The sequence below is a fragment of the Rana temporaria genome, chromosome 1, assembly GCF_905171775.1.
Source record: "Rana temporaria chromosome 1, aRanTem1.1, whole genome shotgun sequence".
In the NCBI taxonomy this organism is placed as follows: domain Eukaryota; kingdom Metazoa; phylum Chordata; class Amphibia; order Anura; family Ranidae; genus Rana; species Rana temporaria.
The window spans coordinates 332,481,222-332,503,831 of NC_053489.1; the positions used below are offsets into that span (position 1 = coordinate 332,481,222).

Genomic DNA, 22,610 nt, shown 5'->3' on the forward strand with positions numbered 1-22,610 from the left:
TCATTGTTCGTTGTGAACATTGGCTAAACCTCATTGAAAGTCCCAGGGCTGCCCCTTATTTGTGTACTGGTTACAAGTGGAAAACAAATCACTCAAAGGATGTGCATGGAAAGTAGTAACACTTCAGGCTTACCTGTGAGGTGCTGGGGTCTGCTTCCGCTGCCTGTGCAGGTGTCGCAGAAAAGTTCATCCTTCCCCTTTGGTGGTCCGCAGTCAGTGCTGGGTCTTCCCCTTTTTTTAAAACCAGACCAGCAGTGATGCCAAGCTAAAGTTCTCACCTCTAGGCCACAGAGCTTTAACATGTCCCCGCAGAAGGTGTAGGAGCTGTGCAGTACCTAGGCTACTAACGGCTTTCCTTATTGGGATTTGAACTCAGGTCCCAGCAACCAATCAGAGCCTGTTTGCGTCATATGGAGACTAACCAGCCTTTCCGCCGCCTGCTGATGATGACATATGCCCCGGAACGGACCCCACTGGATGCTTCCTGTGGGCCAGCTTGGAGCGCAATAGCTCCGCCCACTCGCGCTGCGGCTTCCTTCTTTTCCCTAGACATAACAGCCATGCTGTCAGAAAAAAAACGGACGCCGCCATGTCGCCTATGCGATCGTGCTAAATGGGGCAACTAAACATGGAAATGTCCGGTCCCCCTTTCCCCCAGGAGGGGGTGACCAGAAGAAAGGGATACGGTACCCTACTACCGCTGGTGAGGTACAGTCTGGGGCTGTGGGATTTTACCACCCGCCCCCTGTTATCTATGAGGCAAATTAAATCCTGGGACCTTCCCCCCTTCACCAGCCAGACCCGTAGGGACCACCCTCAGGAGAGCACATAGCACCACCAGCCCCTGGGTCCCATGTACCCCCTCCGACCACCAAGAGGGAACCCCCACCTGTGGAGCTACAGGTGACAGACAGGTTAAGTATGTAATCCACTGGTCCTCCTTACCTTATGGTGGCTGATGTTGGACGCGCCAGGATGGCTCCTGCCTCCGACATGCTCCCGCCGAGAAAAAGCATGGTCTTGCCTCTGGAGCCTCCAGCCGCCTGTGCGACTTTCCGGCTCCCCATCAGCCAAAGCCCGGCCCGCTTTCAGCATCCCCGGCTAGAACCGAAAGCCGCAGATCAAGGAGAGGTGCACACCCCCCACCGGAAGTGACGTCACCCGCCCCCGCTGTGAGCTCCAATGCGATTCGCAAACAAAACTGCGGGGTGGGGGAACGGCATCTCCCCTGAGAACCTGAAAGCGAGCCCCCTAAGCATCCCACTACACACTTTCGGAGAGCTGGGGGGGCAACAGAAAAATAATGTGGTTGCCAGGTAACCTCTCTCCAAGGCATCGCACCGCCACTAGTCCCCAGAGACCTCTGTCCCCTTCCTGGGCATACAGGCTTGAGCCTCCCTGGCTGTCTTTAGCCACGGTTCCTTGCAGTGTCTCATTGCCGGAGGAAACACCGAAACTGAGGATCCGGAGGGGAAGCAGGCCTTTTAAGTCTAGGCTGGGCGGTGTTTCCTAAGAAGGGAGGAGCCGAGGTCTCTCATAGGTTGCTGTTCTGAAAGACGATACGGTAAATTTTAAATTGAATGTCTGCTTGGAGCACATTCTTGATGGATTTGGGGTCCCAGCAGCAGGCCCAGTGACATCACCCTCCCCACGGGCAACAACTATAAAAAGGTATGTCTGACCATCTTTAATGATGAATGAATGAGTGACTCGTATAGCGCTACACATGCAAACTGAAATCACCTCTAGGCACTTTTTGCAGCCAGTGTCTTCCTGACTGGTGCGGTCATTTACCCCGTAGGATCTCGACACGCTTGGAACATACAGTCGTACACACACACACTGTATGTATATAGCCAATTTGGATGTTTTTCCTTTTTTATTGCTTTAAACTAGTATTTTTTGTATCGTCAAGGGTGGACTAGCTAATAAGCAAAGCTTGCATTTTCATACATAGTCTGCATTTATGGTCAATGAAGCTCCTGTTTTGATTTTGTCTATTTTAAATGTATAACCATGACCTTTGTTTACGCTTTTCTTTAGTGTTTGACGTCTTATGCGCATACCATGAAACTAGAAGCTGGCCAAAAGCATTAAAAGCTGGTGTCTCCCAAGGAAAGGGCTTTGTACTTCATAATGATGAACTATAAAATAAACTGTTATAAACTTTAAATCCATTGATCTGTTCTTATATATTTTTTTTAAAACAGAGTTAAAATTTTTTTAATCCACTGGTTTATTGGGGGGGGTTGCATACAACTAAAACATTTGCATGCTTTTTAAATAAAAAAATATTATGACAGGCAGTAATACAAGATTTCCGTTCACAGCGTTTAGGCTGCTTTGCCAGCCACATTTATCTGGCAAGCACACACTTCATTTGGGGTGTAGAAGGAGCACTTACTACTGATTCTAAGAGGTAGTCCACTCCAAATAAGCATGCACAGTGTATATAGTGATCAGGACTAGGGATGAGCTTTGCGTTCGATCGTTCATCGAAACTCGAACAAAGCGCCAAATTCGAGTGACGCTAAACGTCCCATAAATCACTGCGGCGTTGAGCGCTGATGATTGGCCAAGCATGCTGTATGTCCCGCATGCTTGGCCAATCACAGCGCTCAAAAAACGAAGAGCCATAATTTGCCAAAGCCAGGGTGGCTTTGGCCAATTATGGCTCAGGGGGTTTAGTACACGCCCCACACTATAAAAGGCAGCCTCGTGTAGTGTGTTCCGGCTTTGTTACAGACAAGTCAGACAGACAGTCAGTTAGAGAGAGAGAGATAGATAGAGACACAGTGTCTTTTCTACCAGATAGATAGATAGATAGAGCAGGAACGCTAGTCAGTATAGTTAAATCTACAGTTTGTAGAGAATATATTCACATCCCTAGGAGTTGTCAATATATTTATAAACTGTATAGCTCAGCTAGATCTACTATTAGTATCTGTCAGGCAGGAGATTGTTCTACATGCAGCGCTCTAACGTGTTGTATTGCCTGCATTAGGGATTAGCTTAAACTTAGTACTCCGTGTTAGTCAACGTGTGCTAGTTAATTGCACATACACGCATTACCTGTTATGCAAAAGAGGAAAGATATGGACAGCCGCACTCCAATTTCTTAAAAAGACGTGCCCTTTATTGGGTAAAGGAAAAATGCACTACAGGTATCAGCACACAGTGGGAAAAACAGCTGACGCGTTTCGCATTGGATATCAATGCTTAGTCATAGCATTGAGCACGTCTTTTTAAGAAATTGGAGTGCGGCTGTCCATATGTTTCCTCTTTTGCATATCCCGTGCATTGCCTGCACCCATTGGTTTCTGAGTGGACATTGATTGTTCTAGTGTGCTCACCTGGAGCGGCAGCCTTCCTACACGCATTACCTGTTACTGCACGTGTGCAATTTATTTGCACAGAAACGCAGTCGCTGTTAATGCAACTGGGCTATTGAATTGCACAGAAACGCAGTCATTCTTACTGTGTGTGTGCTGTTTAATACCACCTAAACGCAGTTGGTGTCACTGCGTGTGTGCTGTTACATAGCACTTGAACGCAGTCGCTCTTACTGTGCGGGTGCTTTTTAATACCACCTGAACGCAGCTGGTGTGACTGCGACTATTTTGTTACATAGCACCTGAACGCAGTCGCTCTTACTGTGCGGGTGCTGTTTAATACCACCTGAACGCAGTTGGTGTGACTGCAACAATTTTGTTACATAGCACCTGAACGCAGTCGCTCTTACTGTGCGGGTGCTGTTTAATACCACCTAAACGCAGTTGGTGTCACTGCGTGTGTGCTGTTACATAGCACTTGAGCGCAGTCGCTCTTACTGTGCGGGTGTTGTTTAATACAACCTGAACGCAGTTGGTGTGACTGCGACTATTTTGTTACATAGCACCTGAACGCAGTCGCTCTTACTGTGCGGGTGCTGTTTAATACCACCTGAACGCAGTTGGTGTGACTGCGACTATTTTGTTACATAGCACCTGAACGCAGTCGCTCTTACTGCGCGGGTGCTGTTTAATACCACCTAAACGCAGTTGGTGTCACTGCGTGTGTGCTGTTACATAGCACTTGAGTGCAGTCGCTCTTACTGTGCGAGTGCTGTTTAATACCACCTAAACGCAGTTGGTGTGACTGCGTGTGTGCTGTTACATAGAACTTGAGCGCAGTCGCTCTTACTGTGCGGGTGCTGTTTAATACCACCTGAACGCAGTTGGTGTGACTGCGACTATTTTGTTACATAGCACCTGAACACAGTCGCTCTTACTGCGTGTGTGCAGTTTACTAACACCTGAACGCAGTCGGTGTGACTGCGCCTGTTTTGTTACATAGCACCTGAACGCAGTCGCTCTTACTGCGTGTGTGCAGTTTACTAACACCTGAACGCAGTCGGTGTGACTGCGCCTGTTTTGTTACATAGCACCTGAATACAGTCGCTCTTACTGCGTGTGTGCAGTTTACTAACACCTGAACGCAGTTGGTGTGACTGCGTCTGTTTTGTTACATAGCACCTGAACGCATAAATATGGCTGGAAGGACAAAGAGAGGCAGAGAGTCACGAGGGCAACCAGGCTCTGCATCTAGAGGTAACGCTGGTGGTGGATGTGGTGCATCCTCTTCAGCACGTGGCCGTGGCCGCTCGTCCTTTTCGGGAGCTGGCCGTGTTGAGCCTCAACATGCAGAGAAATTAGTTGAGTGGATGACCAAGCCGTCCTCATCCTCCTCATCCTCTCTCACACAGACTGATCATAGTTCGTCTGGCAAAGCAGCTGCCAAGGCGTCCTCTACCCTCTGCACAATGGCATCACACAATCCTTCCCTAGTCCCACCGTGTCCTCCTGAGGAGTCCCCCGAACTGTTTCAACACAGTGTTGGGTACATGCTACATGAAGATGCGCAGCGTTTTGAAGACTCCGATGACGGAACACAGATAGAGGAAGGCATTAATGTGAGCCCAGGGAGAGGGGGTGGCCGAAAGGGACAACAATCTGGGAGTGATGTTCCCCCAGCTGGAGCATACTGCCAGGTTTTCGACAGTGATGATGAGGAGGGAGGGGATGATGAGGTCATTGACTCTACCTGGGTGCCTGATAGGAGAGAGGAGGAAGAGGAGGAGGAGGAGGACGAGACACAGGCACATCTCCAAAGAGGCAGGATGCCCTCCAGGGGTCAGCTTAAGGGCAGCACACCAACTGCATTACGTGGCACTGCTGTGGTTTAACGGTACAGCAAAGGTTCTTTGGTGTGGGCCTTTTTTGAAACATGTCCATCAGATCGTACCTTTGCTGTTTGCAACATATGTCTCAAGCGTATCTCGCATGGCCAAAACATCACCCGCTTGGGCACCACATGTTGTTCAGACATATGTCGAGCTGCCATGCAGCTCGTTGGCAAGCATACCAGAAAGACCCACACCAAAGACCGAAGCGGACCTCCCCTTGCCCTTCTGTGACCTCCAACCCCACTAGACCCCCAGTCCTCTCTGAAGCCTGCACCGAAGGTGTAGAAATAGGTGTGTCACAACCTAGTAGTGGTAGTACATGCGGGCAATCTACCGATAGTACCAGACAAATTTCCCTGCCCCAGCTGCTGCAGCGCTGAAAGAAGTACGCTCCCAGCCATCCACATGCCCAGCGGTTGAATGCTAGCTTAGCAAAATTGCTAGCACTTTAACTGCTACCTTTTCAGTTGGTAGATTCTGCCCCCTTCCGTGAGTTTGTGGAATGTGCAGTACCTCAGTGGCAAGTACCCAAACGCCACTTTTTCTCACGGAAGGCGATTCCGGCTCTCTACCGGCATGTGGAAGACAACGTCCATGCCTCGCTGGACAGGACGGTCAGTGGTAAGGTGCATCTTACCGCTGACTCATGGTCCAGCAGGCATGGACAGGGACGTTACCTGTCTTTTACGGCCCATTGGGTGACTCTGCTGGCAGCTGGGAAGGACGCAGGGCAAGGTACAGTCGTTTTGGAGGTTGTTCCGCCATCACGCCTCCAAAACACTACTACTGCTTGTGACACACCTCTCTCCTCCACCCCCTCCTCTTCTTCCTCTGTGGCCTCTTCCTGTGGTGATGTGAGGGCTACGCAGGAATGCAGGCCAAGAGATGCCATGCGGTGCCAGAGCTGGTGTGCTTGGGAGACAGGAGCCACACTGGGGAAGAGTTTCTTTCAGCTCTGCAGGGGCAGGCTCAGAGGTGGTTGACGCCACGCCAGCTGAAGCCTGGAATGGTGGTCAGCAATAATGGCACCAACCTCCTCTCTGCCCTGCGACAGGGAAAACTCACCCATGTGCCCTGTTTTGCGCATGTTCTCAATTTGGTGGTGCAGCGGTTCTTGGGCAGGTACCCGGGCTTACAGGATGTCCTGAAGCAGGCCAGGAAAGTCTGTGTGCATTTCCGGAGGTCATATAATGACACTGCTCGGCTGACAGACCTCCAGAGGGAATACAACCTGCCCAAGAACCGCCTAATCTGTGACATGCCCACCAGATGGAACTCTACGTTGGCCATGCTGCAGCGGCTGCACACGCAGCAGAGGGCCATCAATGAGTACCTGTGCCAATATGGCAGCAGAACTGGCTCAGGGGAGCTTGGGTTTTTTTCACCACGCCAGTGGGCCTTGATCAGGGATGCATGCACTGTCCTGTCACCATTTGAGGAGGCCACGAGGATGGTGAGCAGTGACAGTGCATGCATCAGTGAGACTGTCCCGCTTATTCACATGTTGGAGCACACCCTACGTGGAATAATAGACAGGGCCCTTGAGACAGAACAGAGGGAGGAAGAGGAGGACTTCCTTACCTCTCAAGGCCCCCTTTATCCAGACACTGTTCCTGCTTGCCCACCTAGAACACAGGAGGAGGATTGTATCAGCAGCATGGAGGTGGAGCCTAGCACTCAGCATCAACAGCAGCAGTCTTCAAGGGATCATTTACAGTCCCAAGGAACTCGTGGACTTTTACGTGGCTGGGTTCAGGTGGCTGCGAATCCTGTCGTCCTCAGTGACCCAGAGGACTGTGCCCCGAATGCCTCTGCAAACCTACGCTGCATGGCCTCCCTGATCCTGCAAAGCCTGCGTAAGGATCCTTGTGTACGTGCTATCAAGGAGAGGGATCATTACTGGCTGGCAACTCTCCTTGATCCACGTTACAAGAGTAAGGTAGCGGACCTTTTGTTGCCATCGCAGAGGGAGCAGAAGATGAAACTTCTGCTGGAGGCCTTGCAGAAGGGTCTGTGCAATGCGTTCCCAGAACTAGGGGGATTACCAAAACCTGGCCCTGGACAACGTCTTGCTGAGGCTTTGATGAGTCAGAGAAGGAGCGGTGGAGAAGGTGGCCGTCTGACCGATGCGTTCAAACAATTTTTTAGTCCGCAGCCCCAAGGTCTGACCGGTTCCAGCAACCATCGCCAGCGTCTGGTTTACATGGTCCGGGAATACCTAGCGGCAAGATCCGACTTGGACACCTTCCCCATCGAAAATCCTCTGGCTTACTGGGTCTTGAGGATGGATCACTGGCCAGAGCTTGCACAGTACGCAATTGAGCTACTGGCTTGCCCTGCATCCAGTGTTCTTTCAGAACGCACATTCAGTGCTGCTGGAGGCTTTGTGACCGATCACAGGGTGCGCCTCTCCACCGACTCTGTTGATCGACTGACCTTCATCAAAATGAATCAGGCTTGGATCAACACCAGCTACCAAGCACCTGATGCTGATGTTACTGAATAATAATTTTTTGTTGAAATGTCAGATCCCTTTGAGACTGCTGATGCTGAGTGACTGTCCTGTTATGCTGCTGATGGAATATCCTTCTCCTCCTCACTTTTCTTGCTGATAGCTAGTAAGAAATGTTGTTTTTCTGTGCTCCGCCACCAGTGCCTAAGGCCTAATTTTTCTGCCCCTGTGTAATAGGGGCGTCTAATAACAATTTTTGATGCAATACTTTGCACGTGGCTCCTTGTTGCGCTCCAATTACAGATATTGGGAGGGGTTGCAGTGTTGTGTTGTGCCTACAGACAAACTTTTGTTCCCCTGTGTAACAGGGGCGTCTAATAAAAATGTTTGATGCAATAATTTGCACGTGGCCTAAGGCACAATTTTTGTGCCCGTGTAACAGGGGCGTCTAATAACAATTTTTGATGCAATATTTTGCACGTGGCTTTTTGTTGCGCTCCAATTACAGTATGTTTGAGGGGTGCCCTTTATTCTACAATTTTGCTTTCACAAAAAAATAATGCCCCCCCCCCACCACCCCTAAAATAATCGAGATATTGTTGCCACACAGCACGTGCGCAAGCAGTATTAAATTACGTTGTTCTTATAATAATTTCATGTTGTGCAGGGACATTTCTGAACACGTGCCACTACTATGGACACACAGCAGGTGTGATATTTGAAGGAATTTTTCATTTTTTCACTTTAAGCATTATTAAAATCGCTGCTCCGGAAAAACGGCCGTTTAAAAAAAAAAAAAAATTTCAATTGATACACGTTCCCTGGGGCAAGACCCGGGTTCTGAACGACGTTTTCCAACATTAAATTGAATATTGGTCTTTAAAATTAGCGTTTTTGAATTCGAACGTTCGAGTCCCATAGACTTCAATGGGGTTCTAAATGTTCGCGCGAACCCGCCGTCTGTTCGAACGTTCTGGTGCGAACCAAACCCGGGTATGTTCGGCTCATCCCTAATCAGGACCTTCTCCTAGCAGCTCATTGTGATTTTATTGTATGGGCTTTGTTGGTTAATGTTGGTTTTTATTGTAAGGGTCTTATCTTTGAGTGACCCATCGTTTTATTGCTGGGAACCCCAGCTTTCATTACCAAGCGCCTTTCTTATAGTTCGGCTACATTTACACTGGCGATTGAGGACATGGTGAATTGTAGAGGCAGGAATCAGGAGGTCCCTGCTGCGGCCATCACCCCCCCCCTTCACTATAATGACAGGTCGCTGGTGGCCGCAGCTATTCGCTGCTGTCAATACAGCCATCGATTACCTGCATTGATCGCTGCTCGATACACACAAAGTGCGCCCAAAGTCTCTCAGCAGTGACAATCTTGAGATATTGCTTGCCTTTATCCGGCCCTTGGGCAGGGTACCATTTACACCAATGATGGGCACTATTCCTCCCTCTGATACCAAAGCAGCATTCTTTATTGCCACTAGGACAGTTTCTACTCCAAAGGGCCAGTCCTGCCTCGCCAAATTTTGAAACACAATAAACTGGCTTGTTTAGAAAGAATTAAGACCCCTGATCTAGGCTAAACCTGACCCAAACAAACTATGTTCATTACTAAGGATGAGCTCCAGCGTGTTCGCATAGTACACGTGCAGAGCCCACCAGAAGTCTGCACGGCACTGAGCTAATCACAGCCAGGGAGACATTTCCCGATCTCTGCAGCCGAGCATCGGCAATGTCTCCCTGGCTGTGATTAGCACAGCGCCGTGCAGACTTCCTGGCGGGCTCTGCACGTGTACTATGCGAACACACTGGAGCTCATCCTTATTCATTACTAGGTTATTCAGCTTTAAGAGTTGCATCATACTGTAGTATGTGTCGGCTAGCTAAATGGAGCCTCAGTGGCATTGTTTCTGCAGCTGTGTTTTGTCACTTTCTGGTAGTGTTGGACCAGCCCTTCCCTGTTTGCATTGCTCAGCAAAGTTTCCATCAGACTAATGATCCAAAAGTAATGTACAGGCTCTGGTAAAAATGCTAGTACTGCAGCCCAGAATTTGGGCACCAAGGCTATGAGTGAATGTGTTTAAAATTACGTGCAAGCTCCTTTTGGAAGCCTATATCGCTGTGCTGTAGTTGTATTATACCACAGTTATGTGCTGTGTCACACTTTAGAAAACTCCTTTAGTAGTTTAAAGGATAAGTTCACCTTTGGGAACATGTTCCCTCTCCTGCATTATTCACCCTGATCTTCTGCATTTAGTGACAGCAAGAGAGAAATCATCTACCCCCGCTCAATGTCACCATATTAAAAAACAAAACAAAAAAACAAACACACACACACACACCACCCAGCCGGGTGGGGCTCTGCCAGCGTCATTCATTCACAGAGTATCTGCCTGCATGTATGGTGGCCAGGCAGACAGATACACTGGAAAGTTAAGTCCGGCATGGCACCTGCGATCTGCTGATCAGGGGTACAATGCTTATTTTTAACCACTTAAGACCCGGACCTTTATGCAGGTAAAGGACCTGGCCAGTTTTTGCGATTCGGCACTGCGTCGCTTTGACAATTGCGCAGTCGTGCAATGTGGTTTCCAAACAAAATTGGCGCCATTTTTTTCCCCACAAATAGCTTTCTTTTGGTGGTATTTGATCACCTCTGCGGTTTTTAATTTTTTGCGCTATAAAGAAAAACAGAGCGCCAATTTTGAAAAAAATGCAATATTTTTTACTTTTTGCTGTAATAAATATCCCCCAAAAAGATATATAAAAAAAAAAATTCTTCCTCAGTTTAGGCCGATACGTATTCTTCTACCCATCTTTGGTTAAAAAATAAAATCTCAATAAGCGTTTATCGATTGGTTTGCGCAAAATTTAAAGCGTTTACAAAATAGGAGATAGTTTTATTGCATTTTTAATATTTTTTTTTTTTTTTTTACTACTAATGGCAGCGATCAGCGATTTTTTTTTCGTGACTGCGGCATTATGGCGGACACATCGGACAATTTTGACACATTTTTGGGACAATTGTCATTTTCACAGCAAAAAATGCTATAAAAATGCATTGTTTACTGTGAAAATGACAATTGCAGTTTGGGAGTTAACCACTAGGGGCGCTGTAGGGGTTATGCGTTTCCCTACATTAGGGAACACACGATCAATGAAGCTGCCACTGTGAAGACTGGGGAAGCTGTGTTTACACACAGCTCTCCCCGTTCTTCAGCTCCGGGGACCGATCGCGGGACTTCCGGCGGCGATCGGGTCCACGGAGTTTCGGACCGGTCGCGGGCGACCCACAGCTGGGCACTTAAAGAGGCCATATAGGTACGTGCTTGTGCCCAGCCGTGCCATTCTGCCGATGTATATCTGCAGCAGGAGACGGTCCCTTAAGTGAGAAAAAAAATTATATATATTTCCCCCCACCATCTTTTTTTTCTCTCTAATTTAGTGTATATATTCACCAGCTGCCCTCTGCATGTTTATCTCTTTAGGTTTATCTCTTTAGGTTTTCGTAGGATATAATTTAAATGGATAGCTGGGTACCATTTCTAATTTCCCCCAAAAGCCATGCACACATTTTACAGCAGTCTGACCACTGGCAATCCATAAACCCCTGTACAGAACAAAGAAGGGTACTTTTTTTTTTTTTAAACTGCACATGAACCAAGGTGGATTTTTTTTTTGAAGTACAAGATATAGCCAATACCATTATATATATATAAAAAAAAAAATAATCCACACAAACACGTTATGTAACCAAAAAATAAAATTTGTATCTCAATACCATAAAACAAATCCTATGTGGTTCATTTACATCTGGATGGATGATCAATACATGCTGTCTGAGAACTTTGCAAAAACCTGCTTCCTCTGGGCAGCAGTCAAAAATTCACAGGCTTCCAGTAAATTGGCTACAATTAAAGTTTGTTGGATAGTTTTAGCCTTAATCCATATTCTTCCATTCAGTCCAATGACCATTTCAAACGGAAATACATTCTTCAATTCCTGGACAATATCATTCTGGGGTGTTAAAAGCCTAAAAGTAAAAAAAAAAAAAAAAAAAAAAAAAAAAAACAGAACACAAAAGTAAGTACCTTTTCATTTTAAAAGGAATTCTAAAAAAGTTAAATGTTTACCTTAAAGTTGAACTACACCCATAACAGTCTGATGGTATTTGTTCTTCACCAAAAAAAAAAGATACATTTCACATAAATAATTGTTACCAATATTAGCGTGTGCTGTAAAGTGCCTCCAGCATGGCTCCTGTTTTCTTGCTGGATGACGCCATTTTGTTGAAGCCCAAAACAGTCACATATTGGAAACTCTGACCCTCTCTGTGGTCTCAAATAATTGTATGTATTACATGAGACATTTTAACCACTTCATTACTGGGCACTTAAACCCCCTTCGTGCCCAGACCAATTTTCAGCTTTCAGCCTGTCGCACAAAAATTTCCCTTGGTTTAGGCCGATACGTATTCTTCTACCTATCTTTGGTAAAAAAAAAAAAAAAAAAAAATCTCAATAAGTGTATATTGATTGGTTTGCGCAAAAGTTATAGCGCCTACAAAATAGGGTATAGATTTGATTTTTTTTTTTACTAGTAATGGCGGCGATCTGCGATTTTTATGTCAAGCCTGCGATATTGCGGCGGACATATTGAACACTTTTGACACAATTTTGGGACCATTAACATAGCGATCAGTGCTATGAAAATGCACTAATTACTGTATAAATGTGACTGGAAGGGTAGGGGTCAACACTAGGGGGCGAGGAAGGGGTTAAATGTGTATCCTGGGTGTGTTCTGTGTGGGGGGAGGTGACTGACTGGGGGACAAGGGACACAGATCGGTCTCCTCTCTCCCTGACAGGACGTGGAGCTCTGTTTCACACAGAGCTCCACGTCCCTGCTGTCACCGCCGACCGCGGGTACCTGGCAGACATCGCGGCCGCCAGGCACACGCATCGGCTTCCTAGCGATGCGCCGGGCACAGTGTTTCCTGGCTGCGCGCTCCCAGCGGTGCGCACGGGGAATGACAACAAAAGGACGTCCACTCGGCACTTGAGAGCCGCGCTGTGGACGTCTTTCGTCCATAGCGCGGATCACAAGTGGTTAATTAGCTTCACTGATTTAAAATAACCATAATTGAAAAGCTCCAAGTCAATATAATAAAATAACCAAACGTTTATTTAAAAATTGGACACAAATACATAGTATATTAATATATAAAACTTATTGTTGCAAAACGGGAACAAATCCAGTAATAAACTCAAACAGCAGCTCTAGACTTTAGCTGTGCTGATCCCCCCCACTCCCTCCCTCATTTTCAATGTGGCCATCTATTGATATATACCTGCACTGTACCGGAGAATTTCTGCCGCTCGCACAGGTCAGTCTGAGTGGGGTCTGGGCAGAGTCACAGCAGGTGGCAGGGGCTTCAGATTTGTGGGCACTGGGCAGTGTTTGGAGTTTGTACTGTGGGCGGCAGGGGAGGGCTGGCAGCCTTAGGCCTGGGGGGCAAGTCCAGTCAAGTGGCCCATTGAACCACAGAATCAGCTCACCATTCATGCCCACCTGGTTTTTCAATGCAGCCTCACCGGTGCCCATCATTGCCGCCTCACCAGTGCCCATCACGGCCTTACTGTGCCCTCATTGCAGCCTCACCATCATCATTGTAAATCACCATAATCACACTTACTTTGCCAGTCAGTGCGTGGACTACGCATCTCCCACAGAGCTGTCTGAAATGTCCGGCCGCGTTGTGATGGAAGTGTTCGCCCTCCTCCTAGACCAGCTTGTGTGATAGACGCAGTGTTTTCCGTCTATCACACAAGCTGCACTAGGAGGAGGGCGGGACCTTTTTCACGGTGCGGCCGAAAATTTCACAGTCCAGCCAGCCCCCAGGCTAAGCCAGTCACAGGATGCGTCCCCTGCCATGCCCTGCCTCCGAGACGCCTGGCAGTTGTAGTTTGCTGCAGTTCCACCCATCGCCACCAGGAACGGTGCAGCAGTGCAGACTACAACTCCCACAATGCAGCAGCCAGCCAATCGGCGGCTGCCGCGGCCGACTTTTACGATCTAAAAGGAAAAAATATAGCAGAAAGGCAGCGTGGCCGTTTTGAATATAAGGTAGCCGGGCCTGGGGGGAAATCTCCACCTTTTCCCCCCTGACCAGCCCACCCCTGGTGGGCGGGCAGTGGAGGTGTCATTATCGGCAAATTTTTTGTTGTTTCGGCATTTCCCCAAAAGCTATTTTCGGCCGATATGTATCGGTCTCCGATACATCGGTGCATCCCTAATATATACACTATACATTTCCAGCTTTGATTGTTTGTCTTAGACAGGGAGGCTGACGGGAGCTTTACAGGGCTGCAGTTCACAGGCTAACAACGAGGGAGAAATTCAGATAAGACACTATTCTTGCAATGTTGTCCTTTTTTCCTCAACACAGTCTGTCATTCCGGTTGCTTTAGTCTCCCTTCAGCAACAGTAGATCTTAAAACTGTCAACTGATCAGCCTCTAGGGGCTCCGATTTTAGACACAGTGCTGAGAATAAAGAGCAACTAAGCATGTGAAGAGCAGGCCGAAGGTGTCCATCACTGGATTTTAACTACTTCAATACCAGACACTTACCCCCCTGCCCAAGCCAATTTTCAGCACTGTTTAAATGACAATTGTGCAGTCATGCGACATTGTACCCAAACAGAATTGTTATAATGTTGTTCCCACAAAGAGCTTTCTTTTGGTAGTATTTGACCACCCCAAAAGTTTTGAAAAATATAAAAATAATATTTTTCTTTTGTTTTCGTTATAAAATTTTGTAAATAAGTACTTTTTCTGCTTCACTGATGGACACAGATAAGGTGGCACTGACGAGCAATTATAGGCGGCACTGCTGGGCACTAAAAGGCTGCACTGATAGATGGCACCGATAGGCATCCCTTGTGGCACTGGCAGGAATTGTGGGTGGGCACAGATTGGCATTTCCCTGGTGGTCTATTTCGGCATTCTGGTGGTCCTGGGTGGGCATCCGAGGGGGAGCTGTGCTGATAAACAATCAGCACATCCCCCCCCCCCCCCATCAGGAGAGCAGCCGATCGGCTTTACTCTGTCAGACACGAGTGAGGAAAAGTTGATCAACGGCTCTTCCTGTTTACATCGTGATCAGCCGTGATTGGACATGGCTGATCATGTGGTAAAGAGCCTCCGACAGAGGCTCTTTACCGAGATCGGTGTGTCAGACTGACACACCGCACCACTGATCAACGTGATTCACACCCCCACGGGCACGCAGTGGCAGTTATCCTGCTGGAGGTCATATGACGTCCAGTCAGGATAACGCAACCACCGTCCGGCTGTCATTCTGCTATAGGCCGGGCGGTAAGTGGTTAAACAGTATAGGCACTTATTTCTCATGTTTACATAGTTATACCTGCAAAAAAAAAAAAAAAAAGGTCAGACTAAAAAGACCAGGACTTAATTTTTCTGACTAAAATTCCAATTTAACCACTTCAATACAGGGCACTTTCCCCTCTTCCTGCCCAAGACAATTTTCAGCTTTCAGCGCTGTGGCTTTTTAAAATGACAAAATACGCGATCATGCTACGCTGTACCCAAACAATTTATTTATAATTTTGTTCACGCAAAATAGAGCTTTCTTTTGGTGGTATTTGATCACCTCTGGGATTTTTATTTTCTGCAAAAAAAAAAAAAAAAAAAGTTCTTCATCGTTTGTTACAAAACTTTGTAAATAAGTATGTTTTCTCCTTCACTGATAAGGTGTCAATGAGGTGGCACTGATGGGCATCACTGATAAGGAGGCACTAGTGATGGGCACTGATTGGCATACCTGGTGGCCACAAGTGGTGGGCATCCCTCCTGGTGGTCCTGGGTGGGCAGTGTTGTGCTGACCCCCCCCGTCAGAGGAGCACCCGATTGTCAGACACAAGTAGAGGAGAGCCAGACGCGAGTGAAGAAAAGCCGATACACAGCTTTTCCCATTTACACCATGATCAGCTGTGATTGGACACGTGGTAAAGGGTCTCTGTCAGACTCTTTGCCTAGATCGGAGTTGCGTGTGTCAGACTGACGGGCGGCACCACTGATCGTCCCACTGCGTGCCGGCACGTTACCCTGATCACATCGGGTCAGGATAACTAAACCACTTTGCCCACGTGTCATATTGCTATATGGTGGGGTGAAAGTGGTTAATGCATTCCCTACATTAAGGTAAAAACCAGTTTGCCCTAGTGATTGACAGTCAGCAGCTCTCTGCTTGGGGAGTTGTGAGAAACGAGCCATCGGCGATGTTCGATCACTCATTTCCCAGGAATCAAGTGTATTGCAGCTAGATGTGGCGTGGCTACGTCGTCACATCTAGCTGCAGTACGCTTGATTCCTTATTGCCAAGGTCTCGGCGCTTGCACAAGTAAGCGGCCATTTGGCTTTTGTTTTTAATCTGTTTTACAATAAATCGCAGAACTTCACTATGGCCCTTTTTTCTTCATTTTATCCATGATAATTTCTTCTGTTGGAGTCCATTCTTGGCCAGTCCCATCCAGGTACCAGTACAGACCTTAGGCCACCAACTGTACTAAAGCTCCACCTGATCCTTTTTTCATACGAAGGGTCATGGTGGTCTGGTAAGTAGGCACTTACCTCTATCTTTCACCGGGTGTCTCCAGTTTGATATCTGTTCCGTGGTGATGGTGTCTACTCTCAAGTCAACCATTTGATGCATGGACTTACCAATGCTTATCATTTAGTGACCATTGCTGCATTTTTTGGACCTGTTTGCACCTATTTTTTGATGTTGTCATTATATAAGCACTTGCACTTTAAATCACTATTATATTGTTGACCTTATAGTAAATATATTGTTTCTAGCTAGAATTTTGAATCACTTACTATTAGCGCCCCCTTATTATACACCCCCCACATTGCCAAAGTTGTTTTCACACCACTTTAGGGGAGCAGCTTCTTTAAATATATTTATTACCATAGCGCAGAGTTCTCTATTCATTCACTTATTTACATATTATAAATTACTTCAAATATTTCATGACATAGTTAAAATAAGTTCTTACTTTCTTACTAGTCCCAAGGATACTTTAAACATAAGGCCATCTTCTCCAATGACACCCTTCCCATTCGCTTTTCCGGAACTGTCAATACATGCCAACTCTGGTTCCATGTCTTTATTTGCCACGATGAACTGTCCATAAATGATTTCTCCAACCTTTCAATAAGTATAAACAAGATTAGATTCATATTTTGGAGGTATGAAAACATTCTACTGTAGTTATGCATCATGTTAACATTTATAGGGTCAAGACTACCAAAAACTGATCTTTGGCTACCTAAAGAGCATCTACCCTAGCAAACTGCTTTAAATGTATGTTATGGCAGAATTTTTAATCTGCACAAAGGTATTGTTGCAAAAACACGCAATAAGCAAGTAAAACCTACCTTTATATTGGGTCTGTTTTTTTTCGTTGCACCTTCAAAGGCCAAGAATGATAAAGAAGCTTGGTCACTTCCTCCAACATCAAGCTTAAAAATATCTCCAGCCTTGGTGGTGACAATTCCAATCACATGATCCCCTTTAACAGGCACATACTAGAATAAGAACAACAACAAGTGATCACAAAAGAGAAGATTGTTTTAGATGACAAAACATGCTTCGGGTGCTACAGTCCAACAGACTCTGAATTTCACAACACTTGGCAGGAAGGAGATCAAAGTTTAAAGTGTTACTAAACCCAGGACCCTGCATTCACTATATCTGATCTCCCACAGTACACAGAACTGATGCAAATATTTTAGTAAATATAAACTACTAAATACCTTTTCTCATCAGCAGCATACTAGTAGTCTTGACTTCTTCAAGTTCCTAGTAAACCTTGGAGGAGTTTTCATACTGCACTGATCTTCTGATCACATGCACCCTCCCAAGAAAAAAAAAAAAAAAAGAAAACTCTAGCAATACACACCAAACGGAGCATGTGCAGCCCATCCACTGGCTCTGTAAACATCAGGTTATATCTTTTTGAGACAGTGGAAGAAGGGGGGGGGGGGGGGGAAATCAGAAAAAAACAGGATAAATCAGCCTTTTTACACAATGCAAAGGATTAACCCCTTAGGTTCCACAATGAGTGTATAAAGCACACGTTACTGCATATACAGCAGTCATTACTGCAGTGGGTTTAGTAACGCTTTAAAGTTTAGGTATGGCAATTTTTATATTGGTCCCGCTTACATGCCATATCTCCAGGATCCCCATGGAAGCTGTCTGCCCTGCATGGGCGCCATTCAGAGAATACTTCACATTTTCTCAGTATTCATGAGAAAATGCTAAAAGTTCTCCGATTGGACGAGGTGGAGATCATGTCACCACCCCATCTTGTCCAGAGAACTCTTTGCATTCATTGTGAAAATTAAAGTGTTCTGACTTCTTGTGTTTACAATTAAGCAATGCAGCGGTTTGGTAAGCAAGTGTAGTGGCCAAAAGCACTTTTTAGCACCCAACTGTAAAGCTAGCTGTCACAGACTCGCCACTCGTTCATTTGAGAACTACAAGTCATTGGCTGTAGTGAAATACAGTACTTGTACAGTGAGCCGATTCCTCACCATTCTCATGATCATTCAAACTCCACGAGGGGAGATCTTCCATGGAGCCCCAGACCAAGGGAGATTAACAGCAATTTTGTGTTTCTTCCATTTGCAAATAATCGCACCAAATGTTGTCATCCTCTCACCAAGCTACTTGGCGATGGTCTTGTAGCCCATTCCAGCCTTGTGTCTACAATCTTGTCGCTGACATCCTTGGACATCTCTTTGGTGTTGGCCATGGTGGAGAGATTGGAACCTGATTGATTGCTTCTGTGGACAGGTGTCTTCGATACAGGCAACAAGCTGAGATTAGGAGCACCCCCTTTAAGGCCTGGTTCGCACTGGTACGATTTGAGATGTCAAATCGCACCTCAAATCAGCGGCATTTGCTGGCAATGGCACCGTCCTAATCGGTGCGACGCCGCATCTGCAGCGCTGCACCGATTTCAAAAAGTAGTTCCTGTACTACTTTTTGCGATTTCGGGACGCGATTTACATTGACATCTGTGTAGAAACCTGCACAGATGTCTCTGAAATCGCAGCCGAAATCGGGACTGCCAGCGGGAGTGAAATTGTGCGAGTTCAGCTCAACTCACACAGCTTCACTCCCACGGCCCAGTGTGAACCTGGGCTAAGTACATAGGTACATATGTACAATGTGGGAACACTGTGAATCCACTGCAAGGTCCCGCATCGCAACAGACTGCCATATGCAAACTGCTGGGGGTGTTAATACAATGTTATGACACCCCCATTTCAGTTCGCACCTCGCCATGCGAAACGACAGGTCGGACAGGAATCACATTACATGGGTATCCGATTCTGGTGCGGACCAGAAAAAAAGGATCCTGTGCGAGTTTGGTCCAAATGCGATGTGAATTCAGCCATACTATCTGTATGGCTGAAATCGCATTGCTCAGACATCGCATGTGATTTGCACTGCAGTGCAAATCACATGCAAGGTCTCACACAGCACACCAGTGTGAACCGAGCCTTAGAGTCCTCCTAATCTCAGCTTGTTATCTGTATAGAAGATACCTGGGAGCCAGAAATCTTGCCGATTGATAGGGGGTCAAATACTTATTTCTCCCATTAAAATGTAAATCAATTTATAACTTTTTTGAAATGAGTTTTTCTGGATGTTTTTGTTTGTTATTCTGTCTCTCACTGTTAAAATAAACCTACCATTAAAATTAAAGACTGATCATTTGTCGGTGAGCAAACGTACAAAATCAGCAGGGGATCAAATACTTTTTTACTGTAGTTTATTCATTCATAGAACTGGCCGTGTGGGTGTTATATTTAAATTGTGGGAAGAAGACCCCTGCTTGCTGTCACAATAGGGGTTTGGGGGGTGCTGTATTGTAAGATGTTACACCCTAAATACAATTAATGTATCCTCTATTTAAAAAATGTTTACAATTATTTTTTCTACATTTTTTTTTATTACTTTACTGCCATCACATAGGGGGCTTATTAGTCCCCTATGTCATAATCTGATCAGATGACAGGTCCTCTTCATAGAAACATTAAGGGTCTCTTAGATCCCTAATGTCTCCAATGTAACTCTAACCCAGATTGTGCTGGAATGGATGCAGTAGCTTCTGTGTAACAACAGATGCCCCATAACAGGGGTCAGGAGGCTCTAAAGCAGCCCAATCACTTTCATTGGTATCAGCAACAGCTATGGGCTTGATGCAACCACTTGTCTACCATGTTTGCTACCTTGGTAGACAAGTGAATACACATGTAGCTGCTAGTGTCACCGCTCAGCAAAGTGATTTGAGATAGATTGCTTTTCAAAGACTTTTGATAGACAGTGAGGTGATGTATTGCCTCCTCACCGCCCATTTAAACCCTGTACATGCCCCGCCACCGCGGCTCCAGTCACTTGAAAGGGTTGTGTCCGGTGGTGGTACTATATGGGAGGGGGGGTTCATTTTAGCTGTGGTATGAAGCAAAGCATCCCAGCACTGGCATACGTCCAGTTAAACCCCATCCAGCAATGTTTGCAGCTTAAGGAGTGAGGCTGTATAAACTTGGCTGGACTTCCTGATTTTACCACCCCCCTTCTGCAAGTCTAAAACAAGCCCAGAATATAACACTAAAAAGTACAGACCCGCTTTTTGTACAGCGACCAATCACAAACTTGGTTTCGTTTTCCAGTCATACACAGCATGAATAAAAGAAAAACGCTGACTGCTTCTTATTACATCTCCTCATAGTAGACATAAGCACACAGAGCAGCCCTCACCCTCTTCTGCTGGGAGTCCACCCAGTACACCGCCGGATCCCTCTGCTTCACCACTCCACACTTAGTGACCTGTAGGTTGTCTCCATGCCGAGCGAGCCCCGGGCCGCACACCACCCGCACCCGACCGGAGGAAGGAGACAAAGATGTTAGAGACAGCGAGCCGTCCCCTATCTGTGCCGGCAGAACGAGCACATCTCCGGGTAACACCACCTGACCCACCGCATCCCTGACTGCCAAGGTAGCCATGCTGGGGGAGACGACCCGGAAGTGGTAAGAGTGGTTGGGAGAGGACTGGAATCACGTGGGGTCATTGTGTACAGGAGACAGGAAGCACGTGGGCTCACAGGGCTGGAGGAAGTACAGAGCTGTCTATAAAGCTCTGGCTCAGGTGCCCCTTTGTGTTGTGTGCAGGATTATATATATATATATACAAACATGTGATAAATGCACTCACATTATACACTTTAATACAGGGCACTTTCCACTCCTGCCCAGGTTTGCCAACTTTCAGTAAATTTACAAACAGTTTGTAAAATCCATAATTGTTGCAACTGTTTGTAAATTTACTGAAAGTTGGCAACCCTGTTCCTGCCAAAGCCAATTTTCAGCTTTCAGAGCTGACGCACTTTGAATGACAATTGTGCAGTCATATAACACTGTCGCCAATTTAAATTTTTATAATTTTCTTTGAGACAGCTATTTTTTGGTGGCATTTAACCACTACATTACTGAGTAGGGTGACCTTGTGTCCCGGATTGCCCGGGACAGTCCCGCATTTTGCAGGTCTATCCCGAGCCCATTCATTCCAGGACAATACAGTGTCCCGGAATGAAACTGACACAGCCACCCCCCCCCCCCCCCGGGCCAATCTGATTCCCCCAAAAAAGGACGTCACATTACCGCGTTACTCACTGACAGTACTTGTCCTGGTCGGAAAGGCCTGGAAAAGCACAATCCCGCCTCCTGCTTGTGATTGGAGAAATCATAAATCCCGTCTCTTGTGTCAAATCACTTTGCCGTGATTCGTTACAGCACAAGCTGATTTTTGGGAAGGGGGGCATCCCTGAATGGTAGTTTGGAAATGTGGTTACCCTATTACTGAGCCTATTTCTGAGATTTGGTGTTTACAAGTTAAGAACTGTTTTTTTTTTTTTTTTGGCTAGAAGATTACTTAGAACCCCCAAACATTATAAATATGTTTTTTTCTAACACCCTAGAGAATAAAATGGTGGTTGTTGCAATACTTTCTGTCAAACCGTATTTGCACAGCGCTCTTAAAAGCGCACTTTGTTTGGAAAAAATACACTTTTTTTAATAAAAAAATTAAACAAAAGTAAAGTTAGCCCAATTTTTTTTATATTATGAAAGATAATGTTACGCCAAGTAAATTGATACCCAACAAGTCACGCTTCAAAATTGCGCCCACTCGTGGAATGGGGACAAACTTTTACCCTTTAAAATCTCCATAGGCGACGTTTAAAAAATTCTACAGGTTACATGTTTTGAGTTACAGAGGAGGTCTAGGGCTAGAATTATTGCTCTCGCTCTACCGATTGCGGCGATACCTCACATGTGAGGTTTGAACACCATTTTCATATGCGGGAGCTACTCACGTATGCGTTCGCTTCTGCACGTGAGCTCAGCGGGACGGGGCGCATTTACATTTTTTTATTTTTTTTTTCTTATTTATTTTACCTTTTATTTAAAACATTTTCACTGTTCTTTAAAAAAAAAATGTGTCACTTTTATTCCTATTACAAGGAATGTAAACATCTTTATTTAAGACCGGGCTTTCCCAGTGACGTACGAGGGTGCGTCAGAGGGGGCGGGGTCACGTGACGGGTGACCGCTTCCCCTATATAAGAAATGTCAAAGCTCCAGCGCGTCATTCCGCTGGGCTGTGTCCAGCGGAGAGTGGAGCTCGCCTGCTGCGCTCTGGATGGATGGATCTTCTCATCACTGGACCGGACCGCTGATCACCCGTCGCTGGAGAGATCATCCGTCGATGGATAGAAGACAACGTTGGAGCAGGGAGCCGCATCGAGAGTGGATTACCACCGCTGGAT

The 22,610-nt window shown here is 46.3% G+C and overlaps 2 protein-coding genes across 3 annotated transcripts in view; one reads left to right on the forward strand and one right to left on the reverse strand.

Annotated features, from left to right (window-relative positions):
* TRMT10B (tRNA methyltransferase 10B) overlaps positions 1-2,173 on the forward strand; it is a 73,969-nt gene extending 71,796 nt beyond the window's left edge. The window contains exon 10 of one of the 2 annotated variants that reach the window (XR_005750650.1): positions 2,044-2,123. Coding sequence is in view for 1 of the 2 variants with exons in the window: in XM_040361015.1 (XP_040216949.1) it covers positions 2,044-2,150 (107 nt within the window). In the remaining variant the exon portion in view is untranslated. Of the gene's footprint in view, positions 1-2,043 lie in introns of both variants that reach the window. The other variant, XM_040361015.1, reaches the window with a different exon arrangement.
* A 9,263-nt stretch (positions 2,174-11,436) lies between these two features.
* Positions 11,437-20,850, reverse strand: EXOSC3 (exosome component 3). Its single transcript, XM_040361020.1, has 4 exons — positions 20,545-20,850; positions 17,148-17,297; positions 16,766-16,917; positions 11,437-11,714 (listed from the first exon to the last, which is right to left on the reverse strand). Exons 1-4 carry the CDS (start codon positions 20,788-20,790, stop codon positions 11,507-11,509), a joined length of 756 nt encoding a protein of 251 aa, XP_040216954.1. The 5' UTR covers positions 20,791-20,850; the 3' UTR covers positions 11,437-11,506.
* Positions 20,851-22,610: the final 1,760 nt, after the last annotated feature.

What these genes read in the sequence shown, in the direction of transcription:
- EXOSC3 (XM_040361020.1), bottom strand. Translation starts at nt 20,790, where the DNA reads ATGGCTACCTTGGCAGTCAGGGATGCGGTGGGTCAGGTGGTGTTACCC. An exon ending in TGGACTCCCAGCAGAAGAGG is followed by an intron (nt 17,298 to 20,544) that starts GTGAGGGCTGCT and finishes TTCTTATTCTAG; the next exon opens with TATGTGCCTGTTAAAGGGGA. An exon ending in AAAACAGACCCAATATAAAG is followed by an intron (nt 16,918 to 17,147) that starts GTAGGTTTTACT and finishes ACTTATTGAAAG; the next exon opens with GTTGGAGAAATCATTTATGG.